Consider the following 15,873-nt stretch of genomic DNA (forward strand, 5'->3'; position numbering starts at 1 on the left):
TCTCTGTCCCTCTCTCTCAGGGGGAGACCTGTACACTGACCGGTGTCTATCAGACCCTCTCTCTCAGGGGGAGATCTGTACATTGACCGGTGTCTCTCAGTCCCTCTCTCTCTCTCTCTCAGGGGGAGATCTGCACACTGACCGGTGTCTCTCAGTCCCTCTCTCTCAGGGGGAGATGTGTACACTGACTGGTATCACTCAGTCCCTCTCACTCAGGGGAAGATCTGTACACAGACCGGTGTCTCTCAGACCCTCTCTGTCAGGTGGTGATTTGTACCAGACCGGTGTCTCTCTGTCCCTCTCACTCAGGGGGAGATCTGTACACTGTCTGGTGTCTCTCAGCCCCTCTCTCTCAGGGGGAGATCTGTACATGACTGGTGTCTCTCAGTCCCTCTCTCTCTCTCTCAGGGGAAGATTTGTACACTGACCAGTGTTTGTCAGTTCATCTCACTCAGGGGAAGATCGGTACAGTGACCGGTGTCTCTCAGTTCCTCACTCTGTCTCTCTCAGGGGGAGATCTGCACACTGACCGGTGTCTTTCAGTCCCTCTCTCTCAGGGGGAGATCTGTACACTGACCGGTGTCTCTCAGTACCTCTCTCTCAGGGGGAGATCAGGACACTGACTGCTGTCTCTCAGTCCCTCTGTTTCACGGGGAGATCTGTACACTGACTATAGTCTCTCAGTCACTCTTTCTCAAGGGGAGAATTGCACACTGACCGGTTTCTCTCAGACCCTCTCACTCAGGTGGAGACCTGTACACTGACTGGTCTCTCTCAGTCCTTCTCTCTCAGGCGGTGATCTGCACACTGACCAGTGTCACTCAGTCCCTTTCTCTCAAGGGGAGATCTGTACACTGCCCGGTGTCTCTCAGTCCCTCTCTCTCAGGGGAGATCTGTACACTGACCGGTGTCTCTCAGTCCGTCTCTCTCAAGGGGAGATCTGTACACTGCCCGGTGTCTCTCAGTCCCTCTCTCTCAGGGGGAGATCTGTACACTGACCGGTGTCTCTCAGTCCCTCATTCTCAGGGGGAGATCTGTAAACTGACCGGTGTCTCTCAGTCCCTCTTTCTTAGGGGGTGGTCTAAACACTGACCAGTGTCACTCAGTCCCTCTCTCTCAAGGGGAGATCTATACACTGACCGGTGTCTCTCAGACCCTCTCTCTCAGGGGAAGATCTGTACACTCACCGGTGTCCCTCAGTCCCTCTCTCTCAGGGGTAGATCGGTACACTGACCGGTGTCTATCAGACCCTCTCTCTTAGGGGGAGATCTGTACACTGACCGGTGTCTATCAGACCCTCTCTCTTAGGGGGAGATCTGTACACTGACCGGTGTCTCTCAGTCCCTCTCTCTCTCTCTCAGGGGGAGATCTGTACACTGACTGGTGTCACTCAGTCCCTCTCACTCAGGGGAAGATCTGTACACAGACCGGTGTCTCTCAGACCCTCTCTGTCAGGGGGTGATTTGTAGCAGACTGGTGTCTCTCTGTCCCTCTCACTCAGGGGGAGATCTGTACACTGACTGGTATCTCTCAGTCCCTCTCTCTCAGGGTGAGATCTGCACACTGACCAGTGTCTCTCAGTCCCTTTCTCAAGGAGAGAACTGTACACTGACCGGTTTCTCTCAGTCCCTCTCACTCAGGGGGAGATCTGTGCACTGACCGGTGTCTCTCGGTCCCTCTCTCTCAGGGTGAGATCTGTACACTGACCAGTGTCTCTTTGTCCCTCTCTCTCTAGGGGGAGATCTGTACACTGACCGGTGTCTCTCAGTCCCTGTCTCTCAGAGGGAGATCTGTACACTGACTAGTGTCTCTCAGTCCCTCTTTCTCAAGGGGGGAACTGCACACTGACCGGTTTCTCTCAGTCCCTCTCTCTCAGGGGGAGATCTGTACACCGACCAGTATGTCTCAATCCCTTCTCTCAGGGGAAGATCTGTACACTGACCGGTGCCCGTCAGTCCCTCTCTTCAGGGGGAGATTTGTACACTGACCGGTGTCTCTCAGTCCCTCTCTCTCAGGGGGAGATCTGTACACTGACTTGTGTCTCTCAGTCCCTTTCTCAAGGGGATAACTGTACCCTGACCGGTTTCTCTCAGTCCCTCTCACTCAGGGGGAGATCTGTGCACTGACCGGTGTTTCTCGGTCCCTCTCTTGCAGGGGGAGATCTGTACAAAGACCAGTTTGTCTCAATCTCTCTCTCTCAGTGAAAGATCTGTACACTGACGAGAGTCTGTCAGTCCCTCTCTCTCAGGGGGAGATCTGTACACAGACCGGTGTCTCTCTGTCCCTCTCTCTTAGGGGGTCATCTGTACACCGACCAGTGTCTCTCAGTCCCTCTCTCTCTCTCAGGGGGAGATTTGTACACTGACCAGTGTCTGTCAGTCTCTCTCTTCAGGGGGAAATTTGTACTCTGATCGGTGTCTCCAAGACCCTCTCTCCCAGGGGGAGATCTGTACACTGACCGGTGTCTCTCAGTCCCTCTCTCTCAGGGTCAGATCAGTACACTGACCGATGTCTCTAAGTCCCCCTCTCTCATGGGGAGTTCTGTACAATAATCGGAGTCTCTCAGGCTGTCTCGACCAGGGGTTGATCTGTACAGTGACCTGTGTTTCTAAGTCCCCGCATTTCTCAGTCGGAGATGTGTACACTGACCAGTGTCTCTCAGTCCCTTTCTCTCAGGGGGAGATCTGCACTCTGACCCGTGTCTCTCAGTCCCTCTCTCTCAGGGGAAGATCAGTACACTGACGGGTGTCTCTCAGTCCCTCTCTCTCAGGGGGAGATCTGTACACTGACTGGTGTCTCTCAGACCCTCTCTCTCAGTTGGAGATGTGTACACTGACCTGTGTCTCTCAGTCCCTCTCTCTCTCTCTCAGGGGGAGATCTGCACGCTGACCAGTGTCTCTCAGTCCCTCTTTATCAGGGGGAGATCTGTATACTGACCGGTATCTCTCAGTCCCACTATCTCAGGGGGAGATGTATACACAGACCCGTGCCTCTCAGCCCCTCTCTCTCAAGGGGAGATCTGTACACTGACCGGTGTCTCTCAGTCCCTCTCTCTCAGGGGGAGATCTGTACACTGACCGGTGTCTCTCAGTCCCTCTCTCTCAGGGGGAGATCTGTACACTGACCGGTGTCTCTCAGACACTCTCTCTCAGGGGAAGATCTGTACACTGACCGGTGTCTCTCTGTCCCTCTCTCTCAGGGGGAGATCTGTACACTGACCGGTGTCTCTCAGACCCTCTCTCTCAGGGGAAGATCTGTACACTGACCGGTGTCTCTCAGTCCCTCTCTCTTTAGGGGGAGATCTGTACACTGACCGGTGTGTCACAGACCCTCTCTCTCAGGGGGAGATCTGTACACTCACCAGTGTCTCTCAGTCCCTCTTTATCAGGGGGAGACCTGTATACTGACCGGTATCTCTCAGCCCCTCTCTCTGAGGGGGAGATCTGTACACTGTCTGGTGTCTCTCAGTCCCTCTCTCTCAGGGGAAGATCTGTACACTGACCGGTGTCTCTCAGACCCTCACTCTCGGGGGGAGATCTGTACACTGACCGGCGTCTCTCAGCCCATCTCTCTCAGGGGGAGATCTGTACATGACTGGTGTCTCTCAGTCCCTCTCTCTCTCTCAGGGGAAGATTTGTACACTGACCAGTGTTTGTCAGTTCATCTCACTCAGGGGAAGATCGGTACAGTGACCGGTGTCTCTCAGTTCCTCTCTCTGTCTCTCTCAGGGGGAGATCTGCACACTGACCGGTGTCTCTCAGTCCCTCTTTCTCAGGGGGAGATCAGTACACTGACCGGTGTCTCTCAGTCCCTCTCTCTCAGAGGGAGATCTGTACACTGACCGGTGTCTCTCAGTCCCTCTCTCTCAGGGGGAGATCTGTACACTGACCGGTGTCTCTCAGTACCTCTCTCTCAGGGGGAGATCTGGACACTGACTACTGTCTCTCAGTCCCTCTGTTTCACGGGGAGATGTGTACACTGACTAGAGTCTCTCAGTCACTCTTTCTCAATGGGAGAATTGCACACTGACCGGTTTCTCTCAGACCCTCTCACTCAGGGGGAGATCTGTGCACTGACCGGTGTCTCTCTGTCCCTCTCTCTCTGGGGGAGATCTGTACACTAACCGGTGACTCTCAGTCCCTCAATTTCAGGGGGAGATATGTACACTGACTGGTGTCTCTCAGTCCATCTCTCTCACGGGGAGATCTGTACACTGACTGGTGTCTCTCAGTCCCTCTCTCTCAGGGGGAGATCTGTACACTGACTGGTATCATTCAGTCCCTCTCACTCAGGGAAAGATCTGTAGACAGACCGGTGTCTCTCAGACCCTCTCTGTCAGTGGGTGATTTGTAGCTGACCAGTGTCTCTCTGTCCCTCTCACTCAGGGGGAGATCTGTACACTGACAGGTATCTCTCAGTTCCTCTCTCTCAGGGGGAGATCTGTACACTGACCAGTGTCTCTCTGTCCCTCTCACTCAGGGGGAGATCTGTACACTGACTGGTGTCTGTCAGTCCCTCTCTCTCAGGCGGTGATCTGCACACTGACCGGTGTCTCTCGGTCCCTGTCTCTCAGAGGGAGATCTGCACACTGACCAGTGTCTCTCAGTCCCTCTCTCTCAAGGGGAGATCTGTACACAGCCCGGTGTCTCTCAGTCCCTCTCTCTCAGGGGGAGATCTGTACACTGACTACTGTCTCTCAGTCCCTCTCTCTCAAGGGGAGATCTGTACACAGCCCGGTGTCTCTCAGTCCCTCTCTCTCAGGGGGAGATCTGTAAACTGACAGGTCTCTCAGTCCCTCTCACTCAGGGTGAGATCTGTATACTGACCAGTGTCTCTCAGTCCCTCTCACTCAGGGTGAGATCTGTACACTGATCGGTGTCTCTTAAGTCCCTCTCTCTCAGGGGGAGATCTGTACACTGACCGTTGTCTCCCAGTCCCTCTGTCTCAGGGGGAGATCTGCACACTGACCAGTGTTTGTCAGTTCATCTCACGCAAGGGGAGATCTGTAAACTGACCGGTGTCTCTCAGTCCCTCTTTCTTAGGGGGAGCCTATACACTGACCAGTGTCACTCAGTCCCTCTCTCTCAAGGGGAGATCTATACACTGACCGGTGTCTCTCAGACCCTCTCTCTCAGGGGAAGATCTGTACACTGACCGGTGTCCCTCAGTCCCTCTCTCTCAGGGGTAGATCGGTACACTGACCGGTGTCTCTCAGTCCCTCTCTCTCAGGGGGAGACCTGTACACTGACCGGTGTCTATCAGACCCTCTCTCTCAGGGGGAGACCTGTACACAGACCGGTGTCTCTCAGACCCTCTCTGTCAGGGGGTGATTTGTAGCAGACTGGTGTCTCTCTGTCCCTCTCACTCAGGGGGAGATCTGTACACTGACTGGTATCTCTCAGTCCCTCTCTCTCAGGGGGAGATCTGCACACTGACCAGTGTCTCTCAGTCCCTTTCTCAAGGAGAGAACTGTACACTGACCGGTTTCTCTCAGTCCCTCTCACTCAGGGGGAGATCTGTGCACTGACCGGTGTCTCTCGGTCCCTCTCTCTCAGGGTGAGATCTGTACACTGACCAGTGTCTCTTTGTCCCTCTCTCTCTAGGGGGAGATCTGTACACTGACCGGTGTCTCTCAGTCCCTGTCTCTCAGAGGGAGATCTGTACACTGACTAGTGTCTCTCAGTCCCTCTTTCTCAAGGGGGGAACTGCACACTGACCGGTTTCTCTCAGTCCCTCTCTCTCAGGGGGAGATCTGTACACCGACCAGTATGTCTCAATCCCTTCTCTCAGGGGAAGATCTGTACACTGACCGGTGCCCGTCAGTCCCTCTCTTCAGGGGGAGATCTGCACTCTGACCTGTGTCTCTCAGTCCCTCTCTCTCTCTCTCAGGGGGAGATCTGCACGCTGACCAGTGTCTCTCAGTCCCTCTTTATCAGGGGGAGATCTGTATACTGACCGGTATCTCTCAGTCCCACTATCTCAGGGGGAGATGTATACACAGACCCGTGCCTCTCAGCCCCTCTCTCTCAAGGGGAGATCTGCACACTGACCGGTGTCTCTCAGTCCCTCTCTCTCAGGGGAGATCTGTACACTGACCGGTGTCTCTCAGTCCCTCTCTCTCAGGGGAGATCTGTACACTGACTGGTGTCTCTCAGTCCCTCTCTCTCAGGGGGAGATCTGTACACTGACCGGTGTCTCTCAGACACTCTCTCTCAGGGGAAGATCTGTACACTGACCGGTGTCTCTCTGTCCCTCTCTCTCAGGGGGAGATCTGTACACTGACCGGTGTCTCTCAGACCCTCTCTCTCAGGGGAAGATCTGTACACTGACCGGTGTCTCTCAGTCCCTCTCTCTTTAGGGGGAGATCTGTACACTGACCGGTGTGTCACAGACCCTCTCTCTCAGGGGGAGATCTGTACACTCACCAGTGTCTCTCAGTCCCTCTTTATCAGGGGGAGACCTGTATACTGACCGGTATCTCTCAGCCCCTCTCTCTGAGGGGGAGATCTGTACACTGTCTGGTGTCTCTCAGTCCCTCTCTCTCAGGGGAAGATCTGTACACTGACCGGTGTCTCTCAGACCCTCACTCTCGGGGGGAGATCTGTACACTGACCGGCGTCTCTCAGCCCATCTCTCTCAGGGGGAGATCTGTACATGACTGGTGTCTCTCAGTCCCTCTCTCTCTCTCAGGGGAAGATTTGTACACTGACCAGTGTTTGTCAGTTCATCTCACTCAGGGGAAGATCGGTACAGTGACCGGTGTCTCTCAGTTCCTCTCTCTGTCTCTCTCAGAGGGAGATCTGTACACTGACCGGTGTCTCTCAGTCCCTCTCTCTCAGGGGGAGATCTGTACACTGACCGGTGTCTCTCAGTACCTCTCTCTCAGGGGGAGATCTGGACACTGACTACTGTCTCTCAGTCCCTCTGTTTCACGGGGAGATGTGTACACTGACAAGAGTCTCTCAGTCACTCTTTCTCAATGGGAGAATTGCACACTGACCGGTTTCTCTCAGACCCTCTCACTCAGGGGGAGATCTGTGCACTGACCGGTGTCTCTCTGTCCCTCTCTCTCTGGGGGAGATCTGTACACTAACCGGTGACTCTCAGTCCCTCAATTTCAGGGGGAGATATGTACACTGACTGGTGTCTCTCAGTCCATCTCTCTCACGGGGAGATCTGTACACTGACTGGTGTCTCTCAGTCCCTCTCTCTCAGGGGGAGATCTGTACACTGACTGGTATCATTCAGTCCCTCTCACTCAGGGAAAGATCTGTAGACAGACCGGTGTCTCTCAGACCCTCTCTGTCAGTGGGTGATTTGTAGCTGACCGGTGTCTCTCTGTCCCTCTCACTCAGGGGGAGATCTGTACACTGACAGGTATCTCTCAGATCCTCTCTCTCAGGGGGAGATCTGTACACTGACCAGTGTCTCTCTGTCCCTCTCACTCAGGGGGAGATCTGTACACTGACCAGTGTCTGTCAGTCCCTCTCTCTCAGGCGGTGATCTGCACACTGACCGGTGTCTCTCGGTCCCTGTCTCTCAGAGGGAGATCTGCACACTGACCAGTGTCTCTCAGTCCCTCTCTCTCAAGGAGAGATCTGTACACAGCCCGGTGTCTCTCAGTCCCTCTCTCTCAGGGGGAGATCTGTAAACTGACAGGTCTCTCAGTCCCTCTCACTCAGGGTGAGATCTGTATACTGACCAGTGTCTCTCAGTCCCTCTCTCTCAGGGGGAGATCTGTACACTGACCGTTGTCTCCCAGTCCCTCTGTCTCAGGGGGAGATCTGCACACTGACCAGTGTTTGTCAGTTCATCTCACGCAGGGGGAGATCTGTAAACTGACCGGTGTCTCTCAGACCCTCTCTCTCAGGGGTAGATCTGTACACTGACCGGTGTCTCTCAGTCCCTCTCTCTCAGGGGTAGATCGGTACACTGACCGGTGTCTCTCAGTCCCTCTCTCTCAGGGGGAGACCTGTACACTGACCGGTGTCTATCAGACCCTCTCTCTCAGGGGGAGACCTGTACACAGACCGGTGTCTCTCAGACCCTCTCTGTCAGGGGGTGATTTGTAGCAGACTGGTGTCTCTCTGTCCCTCTCACTCAGAGGGAGATCTGTACACTGACTGGTATCTCTCAGTCCCTCTCTCTCAGGGTGAGATCTGCACACTGACCAGTGTCTCTCAGTCCCTTTCTCAAGGAGAGAACTGTACACTGAGTGGTTTCTCTCAGTCCCTCTCACTCAGGGGGAGATCTGTGCACTGACCGGTGTCTCTCGGTCCCTCTCTCTCAGGGTGAGATCTGTACACTGACCAGTGTCTCTTTGTCCCTCTCTCTCTAGGGGGAGATCTGTGCACTGACCGGTGTCTCTCAGTCCCTCTCTCTCAGGGTGAGATCTGTACACTGACCAGTGTCTCTTTGTCCCTCTCTCTCTAGGGGGAGATCTGTACACTGACTAGTGACTCTCAGTCCCTCTTTCTCAAGGGGGGAACTGCACACTGACCGGTTTCTCTCAGTCCCTCTCTCTCAGGGGGAGATCTGTACACCGACCAGTATGTCTCAATCCCTTCTCTCAGGGGAAGATCTGTACACTGACCGGTGCCCGTCAGTCCCTCTCTTCAGGGGGAGATTTGTACACTGACCGGTGTCTCTCAGTCCCTCTCTCTCAGGGGGAGATCTGTACACTGACTTGTGTCTCTCAGTCCCTTTCTCAAGGGGATAACTGTACCCTGACCCCTCTCACTGAGGGGGAGATCTGTGCACTGACCGGTGTTTCTCGGTCCCTCTCTCGCAGGGGGAGATCTGTACAAAGACCAGTTTGTCTCAATCTCTCTCTCTCAGGGAAAGATCTGTACACTGACCGGTGTCCGTCAGTCCATCTCTTCAGGGGGAAATTTGTACTCTGATCGGTGTCTCTAAGACCCTCTCTCTCAGGGGGAGATCTGTACACTGACGAGTGTCTGTCAGTCCCTCTCTCTCAGGGGAAGATCTGTAGACAGACCGGTGTCTCTCAGACCCTCTCTGTCAGGGGGTGATTTGTAGCTGACTGGTGTCTCTCTGTCCCTCTCTCTCAGGGGAAGATCTGTACGCTGACCGGTGTCTCTAAGTCCCCCTCTCTCATGGGGAGTTCTGTACAATAATCGGAGTCTCTCAGGCTGTCTCGACCAGGGGTTGATCTGTACAGTGACCTGTGTTTCTAAGTCCCCGCATTTCTCAGGCGGAGATCTGTACACTGACCAGTGTCTCTCAGTCCCTTTCTCTCAGGGGGAGATCTGCACTCTGACCCGTGTCTCTCAGTCCCTCTCTCTCAGGGGGAGATCTGTACACTGACCGGTGTCTCTCAGACCATCTCTCTCAGGGGGAGATCTGTACACTGACCGGTGTCTCTCAGTCCCTCTCTCTCAGGGGGAGATCTGTACACTGACCGGTGTCTCTCGGTCCCTCTCTCTCAGGGGGAGATCTGTACACTGACCGGTGTCTCTCAGTCCCTCTCTCTCAGGGGGAGATCTGTACACTGACCGGTGTCTCTCAGTCCCTCTCTCTCAGGGGGAGATCTGTACACTGACCGGTGTCTCTCAGTCTCTCTCTCTCAGGGGGAGATCTGTACACTGACCGGTGTCTCTCAGTCTCTCTCTCTCAGGGGGAGATCTGTACACTGACGGGTGTCTCTCAGTCCCTCTCTCTCATGGGGAGATCTGTAACACTGACCGGTGTCTCTCAGACCCTCTCTCTCAGGGGGATATCTGCACACTGACCGGTGTCTCTCAGTACCTCTCTCTCAGGGGGAGATCTGCACACTGACCGGTGACTCGGTATCAGCGGGGGCGTGTGACCTGATACTCACCGGGACCGGGAGGACCACCTCGGAGTTGCCGGCCAGCTCCGCGATGTGGCGGTACAGGGGGATTCCCTTCTCCGCAGCCCCCGCCTTGCAGACCGCCAGAGAGACCCCGAGGATGGCGTTCGCCCCGTACCTGGCTGCCGAGGAGAAGCGAGAGCATGGCGGGTCAGCCAGTCGGAGCAGAACCATCGGCTCAGGGAGCACGGATCGGCTGGAGGAGGGGAACGTCGCGGGTCGGTGGGGAGTTTTCGGATGAACTTCCGAGAGGGGTTCAATCGGGCAGACGGAGGGGGTGTCCATTGGATTGGGCAGTGGCGTGTGTGGCTCGAGTGAGGAGGGAACCTCAGTCACGAGTTTGTGACGCTCTAGACTGGGTTATATCGGAGGAGGAGGGTGGGGACGGTCCTTACTTGTGGGAGGGCCGAGGAGTGGAGGTGAGGGAGGGCCGGAGGGGATTTTGGGAAGAGGCCGGGTAAGGGGTAGGGAGGAGTGGACAGCGGCAGGAAGGATGGGGCGTGAGGGAGATTGGAGGGGCCGCGTCATGTTGGGGGAGGTGGGGTCAAGGTGGGGAGGGAAAGGAGAGGGTGAGGCATCGTGCGGGGGAGGAGACAGGCTCTCTGAGGGAGAGAGGGACAGAGGAGGGGGCAATGGGAGGGAGGGTGGTGGCCTTGACTCACACTTGTTCTCTGTCCCGTCCAGGTCCAACATGAGCTGGTCGATGCGCTCCTGATCGGTCACAGGGATATCCTGCCGAAGGAGAGGGATTAGAGGCTTTGGGCGTCAGTGTGTGTGAGAGATACAGCTCCAGAAACCCTCCCACCACCGCCTCCCTCCCTCTCAACACTTTCCTCAATCCCTGCTGCCAGAATCCACAGAAGAAGGCGGCCACTCGGCCCATCAACCATGCCCCGCCATCCCATCACGGCCGATATACTATCCCTCTCGACCCCGTTCTCCTGACTTCTCCCCGTAACCTTTGACGTCCTGAACTGATTAAGAGCCCATCAGCCTCCCCTTTAATTACTCCCAACGACTTGGCCTCCGCATCCATCTGTGGCAACGAATTCCACAGACTCGCCCACCCTCTGGCTAAGGAAATTCCTCCTCGTCTCTGTTCTAAATCGATGTCCCTCCATTCTGAGGCTGTGCCCTCTGGTCCCAGACTCCCCCACTACAGGAAACATCCTCTCCACATCCACTCTATCTGTGTCCTCTGGTCCTAGACTCCCCCACTGCAGGAAACATCCTCTCCACATCCACTCTATCTGTGCCCTCTGGTCCCAGACTCCCCCCACTACAGGAAACATCCTCTCCACATCCACTCTATCTGTGTCCTCTGGTCCTAGACTCCCCCCATGACAGGAAACATCCTCTCCACATCCACTCTATCTGTATCCTCTGGTCCTGGACTCCCCCACTACAGGAAACATCCTCTCTACATCCACTCTATCTGTGTCCTCTGGTCCTAGATTCCCCCACTATAGGAAACATCCTCTCCACATCCACTCTATTTGTGTCCTCTGGCCCTAGACTCCCCCACTACAGGAAACATCCTCTCCCCATCCACTCTATCTGTGTCCTCTGGTCCTAGACTCCCCCACTACAGGAAACATCCTCTCCACGTCCACTCTATCTGTGTCTTCTGGTCCTAGACTTCTCCATTATAGGAAACAACCTCTCCACATCCATTCTATCTGTGTCCTCTGGTCCTAGACTTCCCCACTACAGGAAACATCCTCTCCACGTCCACTCAATCTGTGCCCTTTGGCCGGTCAGGCCCCTGCTAGCCACGGTGCTCGTCCCAATGTACTGCCCCAGGGCGGCGGGAAGGGAGGGGTTCGTCCCATAATCCCCTCTGTCCTCTGCCCTCCCTCCCCGTGCCCGGCTGCAGTCGTTCCTGCTTCAGGCAGCTCGATCCAGGGTCCCACGAAAAAGACTGTGAGCATCAAAAACCATCACATGTTTCCTATCACCGGCGTATGTCGAGACGTTCGTTAACTTCGAGCCCCCAGTGCATTTAGTGACAGAATAACAGGGCAAGGACTGAATTAAGGTGGATTTTTATCTGTCTGTTAAATAGTTGAATTAAATAGCAGGGCGATAACAGAAATTAAGATGGTAGTGAGGTTGTGTCTCAAGGGTTCATTGTCTGTTCAGGAATGGGACGGCGGAGGGGAAGAAGCTGTTCCTGAATCACTGAGTGTGTGTCTTCAGGCTCCTGTACCCTCCTACCTGATGGTAACAGTGAGAAAAGGGACAAGCCCTGGGTGCTGGAGGGTCCTTAATCATGGACGCTGCCTTTCTGAGACACCGCTCCCTGAAGATGTCCCGGGTACTTTGTCGGCGAGAGCCCAAGATGGAGCCGACTAGATTTACAACCCTCTGCAGCTTCTTTCGGTCCTGTGCAGTAGCCCCTCCGTACCAGACAGTGATGCAGCCTGTCAGAATGGTACAACTAGAGAAGTTTTCGAGTGTATTTGCCAAATCGCTTCAAACTCCTGATAAAGTACAGCCGCTGTCTTGCATTCTTTATAACTACATCGATGTGTTGGGACCAGGTCAGATCCTCAGGGATCTTGACACCCGGGAACTTGAAGCTGCTCACTCTCTCCACTTCTGATCCCTCTCTGAGGATGGGTACGTGTTCCCTCGTCTCACCCTTCCTGAAGTCCACAATCAGCTCTTTGGTCTGACTGACGTTGAGGGCCAGGTTGTTGCTGGGGCACCACTCCACTAGTTGGCACATCTCACTCCTGTACGCCCTCCCGTCCCCACCTGAGATTCTACCAACGATGGTTGTATCGTCAGCAAATTTTAGATGGCATCTACGGCCCACAATGTTGTGCCAACCACGTAACCTACTCCAGAAACTGCCCAGAATTTCCACACCGCATCGCATAACTTTGTAGGCCGAAGGGCCTGTATTGTGCTGTAGGTTTTCTGTTTCTAACATCTCCTCCTTGCTGACGATCGACACTGTTGCACCTCAGGGGTGTGTGCTTAGCCCACTGCTCTACTCTCTGTATACACATGACTGTGTGGCCAGGCACAGCTCAAACACCATCTACAAACTTGCTGACGATACAACCATCGTTGGTAGAATCTCAGGTGGTGACGGGAGGGCGTACAGGAGCGAGATATGCCAACTAGTGGAATGGTGCCCCAGCAACAACCTGGCCCTCAACGTCAGTCAGACCAAAGAGCTGATTGTGGACTTCAGGAAGGGTGAGACGAGGGAACACGTACCCATCCTCAGAGAGGGATCAGAAGTGGAGAGAGTGAGCAGCTTCAAGTTCCCGGGTGTCAAGATCTCTGAGGATCTGACCTGGTCCCAACACATCGATGTAGTTATAAAGAATGCAAGACAGTGACTGTACTTTATTAGGAGTTTGAAGCGATTTGGCAAATACACTCGAAAACTTCTCTAGTTGTACCATTCTGACAGGCTGCATCACTGTCTGGTACGGAGGGGCTACTGCACAGGACCGAAAGAAGCTGCAGAGGGTTGTAAATCTAGTCGGCTCCATCTTGGGCTCTCGCCGACAAAGTACCCGGGACATCTTCAGGGAGCGGTGTCTCAGAAAGGCAGCGTCCATGATTAAGGACCCTCCAGCACCCAGGGCTTGTCCCTTTTCTCACTGTTACCATCAGGTAGGAGGTACAGGAGCCTGAAGACACACACTCAGCGATTCAGGAACAGCTTATTCCCCTCCGCCGTCCCATTCCTGAACAAACACTACCTCACTTTTTTAATATACAATATATATACACATATTTAGGATGTGTTCCTTCGTCTGACTTTTCCTGAAGTCCACAATCAGCTCTTTGGTCTGACTGACGTTGAGGGCCAGGTTGTTGCTGGGGCTCCATTCCACTAGTTGGCACATCTCTCACTCCTGTACGCCCTCCCGTCACCACCTGAGATCCTACCAACGATGGTTGTATCGTCAGCAAGTTTGTAGATGGTGTTTGAGCTGTGCCTGGCCACACAGTCATGTGTATACAGAGAGTAGAGCAGTGGGCTAAGCACACACCCCTGAGGTGCACCAGTGTCGATCGTCAGCAAGGAGGAGGTATTATCACCAATCCACACGGACTGTCGTCTTCCAGTTAGGAGTCGAGGATCCAATTGCAGAGGGAGGTACAGAGGCCCAGGTTCTGCAACTTCTCGGTCAGGATTGTGGGAATGATGGTGTTAAATGCTGAGCTATAGTTGCCAAGTGGTTAGGGCTAGTTGGTCCAGTGATCTGAAGGTCGCCAGTTCGAGACTTGGCCGAGACAGCGTGTTGTGTCCTTGAGCAAGGCACTTAACCACGACGACACCGGTGCCAAGCTGTGTGGGTCCTAGTGCCCTTCCCTTGGACAACATCTGGGTCCTAGTGCCCTTCCCTTGGACAACGTCGGTGGCGTGGAGAGGGGAGACTTGCAGCATGGGCAACTGCCGGTCTTCCATACAACCTTGCCCAGGCCTGCGTCCTGGAAACCTTCCAAGGCGCAAATCCCTGGTCTCACGAGACTAACGGATGACTAAAAAATAGTTGAAGAACAGCATCCTGACATAGGTGCTTGGATTACCCGGGGCGTTCTAAGGCCGTGTGGAGAGCGATTGAGATTGCGTCTGCCGTTGACCGATTGTGGCGATGGGCAAATTGCAGTGGCCCCATGTTCCTGCTGAGGCAGGAGATCAGTCGTGAGAGCTCCCGGGCGATAGTATCAGGCCATTCAGCCCATCAAATCTGCTCTGCCACTCCTGCATCACCGAGTTCCCCCTTCCCCCGCTCCTGTCGCGGCGACGGAAACGACTGGTGGCAGTGCGTTTGGCCGCCTTGCCTGTGACTCCGAGGAACCTGAGACACGGGGGGCGAGGGGGAGGGGGGAGTCCAGCACCCGTTCACCTTCCCCGCAGCCCCTCCCTCCCCAAAGAAACCCACCCCACCCCGGCCCCGCCCTCGCCCCCCCCCCGGGACGACAGCCTCACCTTCGCAATGAGAGAGGGTCCGATCACCTGGTTAATGTGCCTGACAGCCTGAAGGACCCCTGGGGGGCAGTCAGAGAGGAAACAGTTAACGACGGGTGGGGGCATAGGGGAGAGAGGGGGTGACGGAGACGGGGAGGGGTGTAGGGGAGGGACGGGGTGACGGAGACAGGGAGGGGAGTAGGGGAGGGACGGGGTGACGGAGACGGGGAGGGGTGTAGGGGAGGGAGGGGGTGACGGAGACGGGGAGGGGTGTAGGGGAGGGACGGGGTGACGGAGACAGGGAGGGGTGTAGGGGAGGGACGGGGTGACGGAGACAGGGAGGGGCGTAGGGGAGGGAGGGGGTGACGGAAACAGAGAAGGGAGTAGGGGAGGGACGGGGCGACGGAGAAGGGGAGGGGTGTAGGGGAGGGAGGGGGTGACGGAGAGGGGGGGGAAGTAGGGGAGGGAGGGGGTGTCGGAGACGGGGAGGGGAGAAGGGGAGTGAGGGGTGACGGAGACGGGGAGGGGAGAAGGGGAGGGAGGGGTGACGGAGACGGGGAGGGGCGTAGGGGAGGGAGGGGGTGACGGAGACGGGGAGGGGCGTAGGGGAGGGAGGGGGTGACGGAGACGGGGAAGGGCGTAGGGGAGGGAGGGGGTGTCGGAGACGGGGAGGGGAGTAGGGGAGGGAGGGGGTGATGGAGACGGGGAGGGGTGTAGGGGAGGGAGGGTGTGACGGAGACAGGGAGGGGAGTAGGGGAGGGACGGGGTGACGGAGACGGGGAGGGGCGTAGGGGAGGGAGGGGGTGATGGAGACGGAGAGGGGCGTAGGGGAGGGAGGGGGCGACGGAGACGGGGAGGGGTGTAGGGGAGGGAGGGGGTGACGGAAACAGAGAAGGGAGTAGGGGAGGGACGGGGCGACGGAGACGGGGAGGGGTGTAGGGGAGGGAGGGGGTGACGGAGACGGGGGGGAAGTAGGGGAGGGAGGGGGTGTCGGAGACGGGGAGGGGAGAAGGGGAGTGAGGGGTGACGGAGACGGGGAGGGGAGAAGGGGAGGGAGGGGTGACGGAGACGGGGAGGG

The 15,873-nt window shown here is 55.8% G+C and overlaps 1 protein-coding gene across 2 annotated transcripts in view; it reads right to left on the reverse strand.

The window, feature by feature from the left end:
• LOC134341440 (gamma-enolase) overlaps positions 1-15,873 on the reverse strand; it is a 149,774-nt gene that overhangs the window by 122,026 nt on the left and 11,875 nt on the right. For both annotated transcript variants that reach the window (XM_063039296.1, XM_063039295.1), the window contains exons 4-6: positions 14,817-14,875; positions 10,516-10,585; positions 9,842-9,975 (exon numbers count right to left, since the gene is read on the reverse strand). In XM_063039296.1, the coding sequence (XP_062895366.1) occupies positions 9,842-9,975; positions 10,516-10,585; positions 14,817-14,875 (263 nt within the window). The remainder of the gene's footprint in view (positions 1-9,841; positions 9,976-10,515; positions 10,586-14,816; positions 14,876-15,873) is intronic.

The sequence above is a fragment of the Mobula hypostoma genome, unplaced genomic scaffold, assembly GCF_963921235.1.
Source record: "Mobula hypostoma unplaced genomic scaffold, sMobHyp1.1 scaffold_67, whole genome shotgun sequence".
Lineage (NCBI taxonomy): Eukaryota > Metazoa > Chordata > Chondrichthyes > Myliobatiformes > Myliobatidae > Mobula > Mobula hypostoma.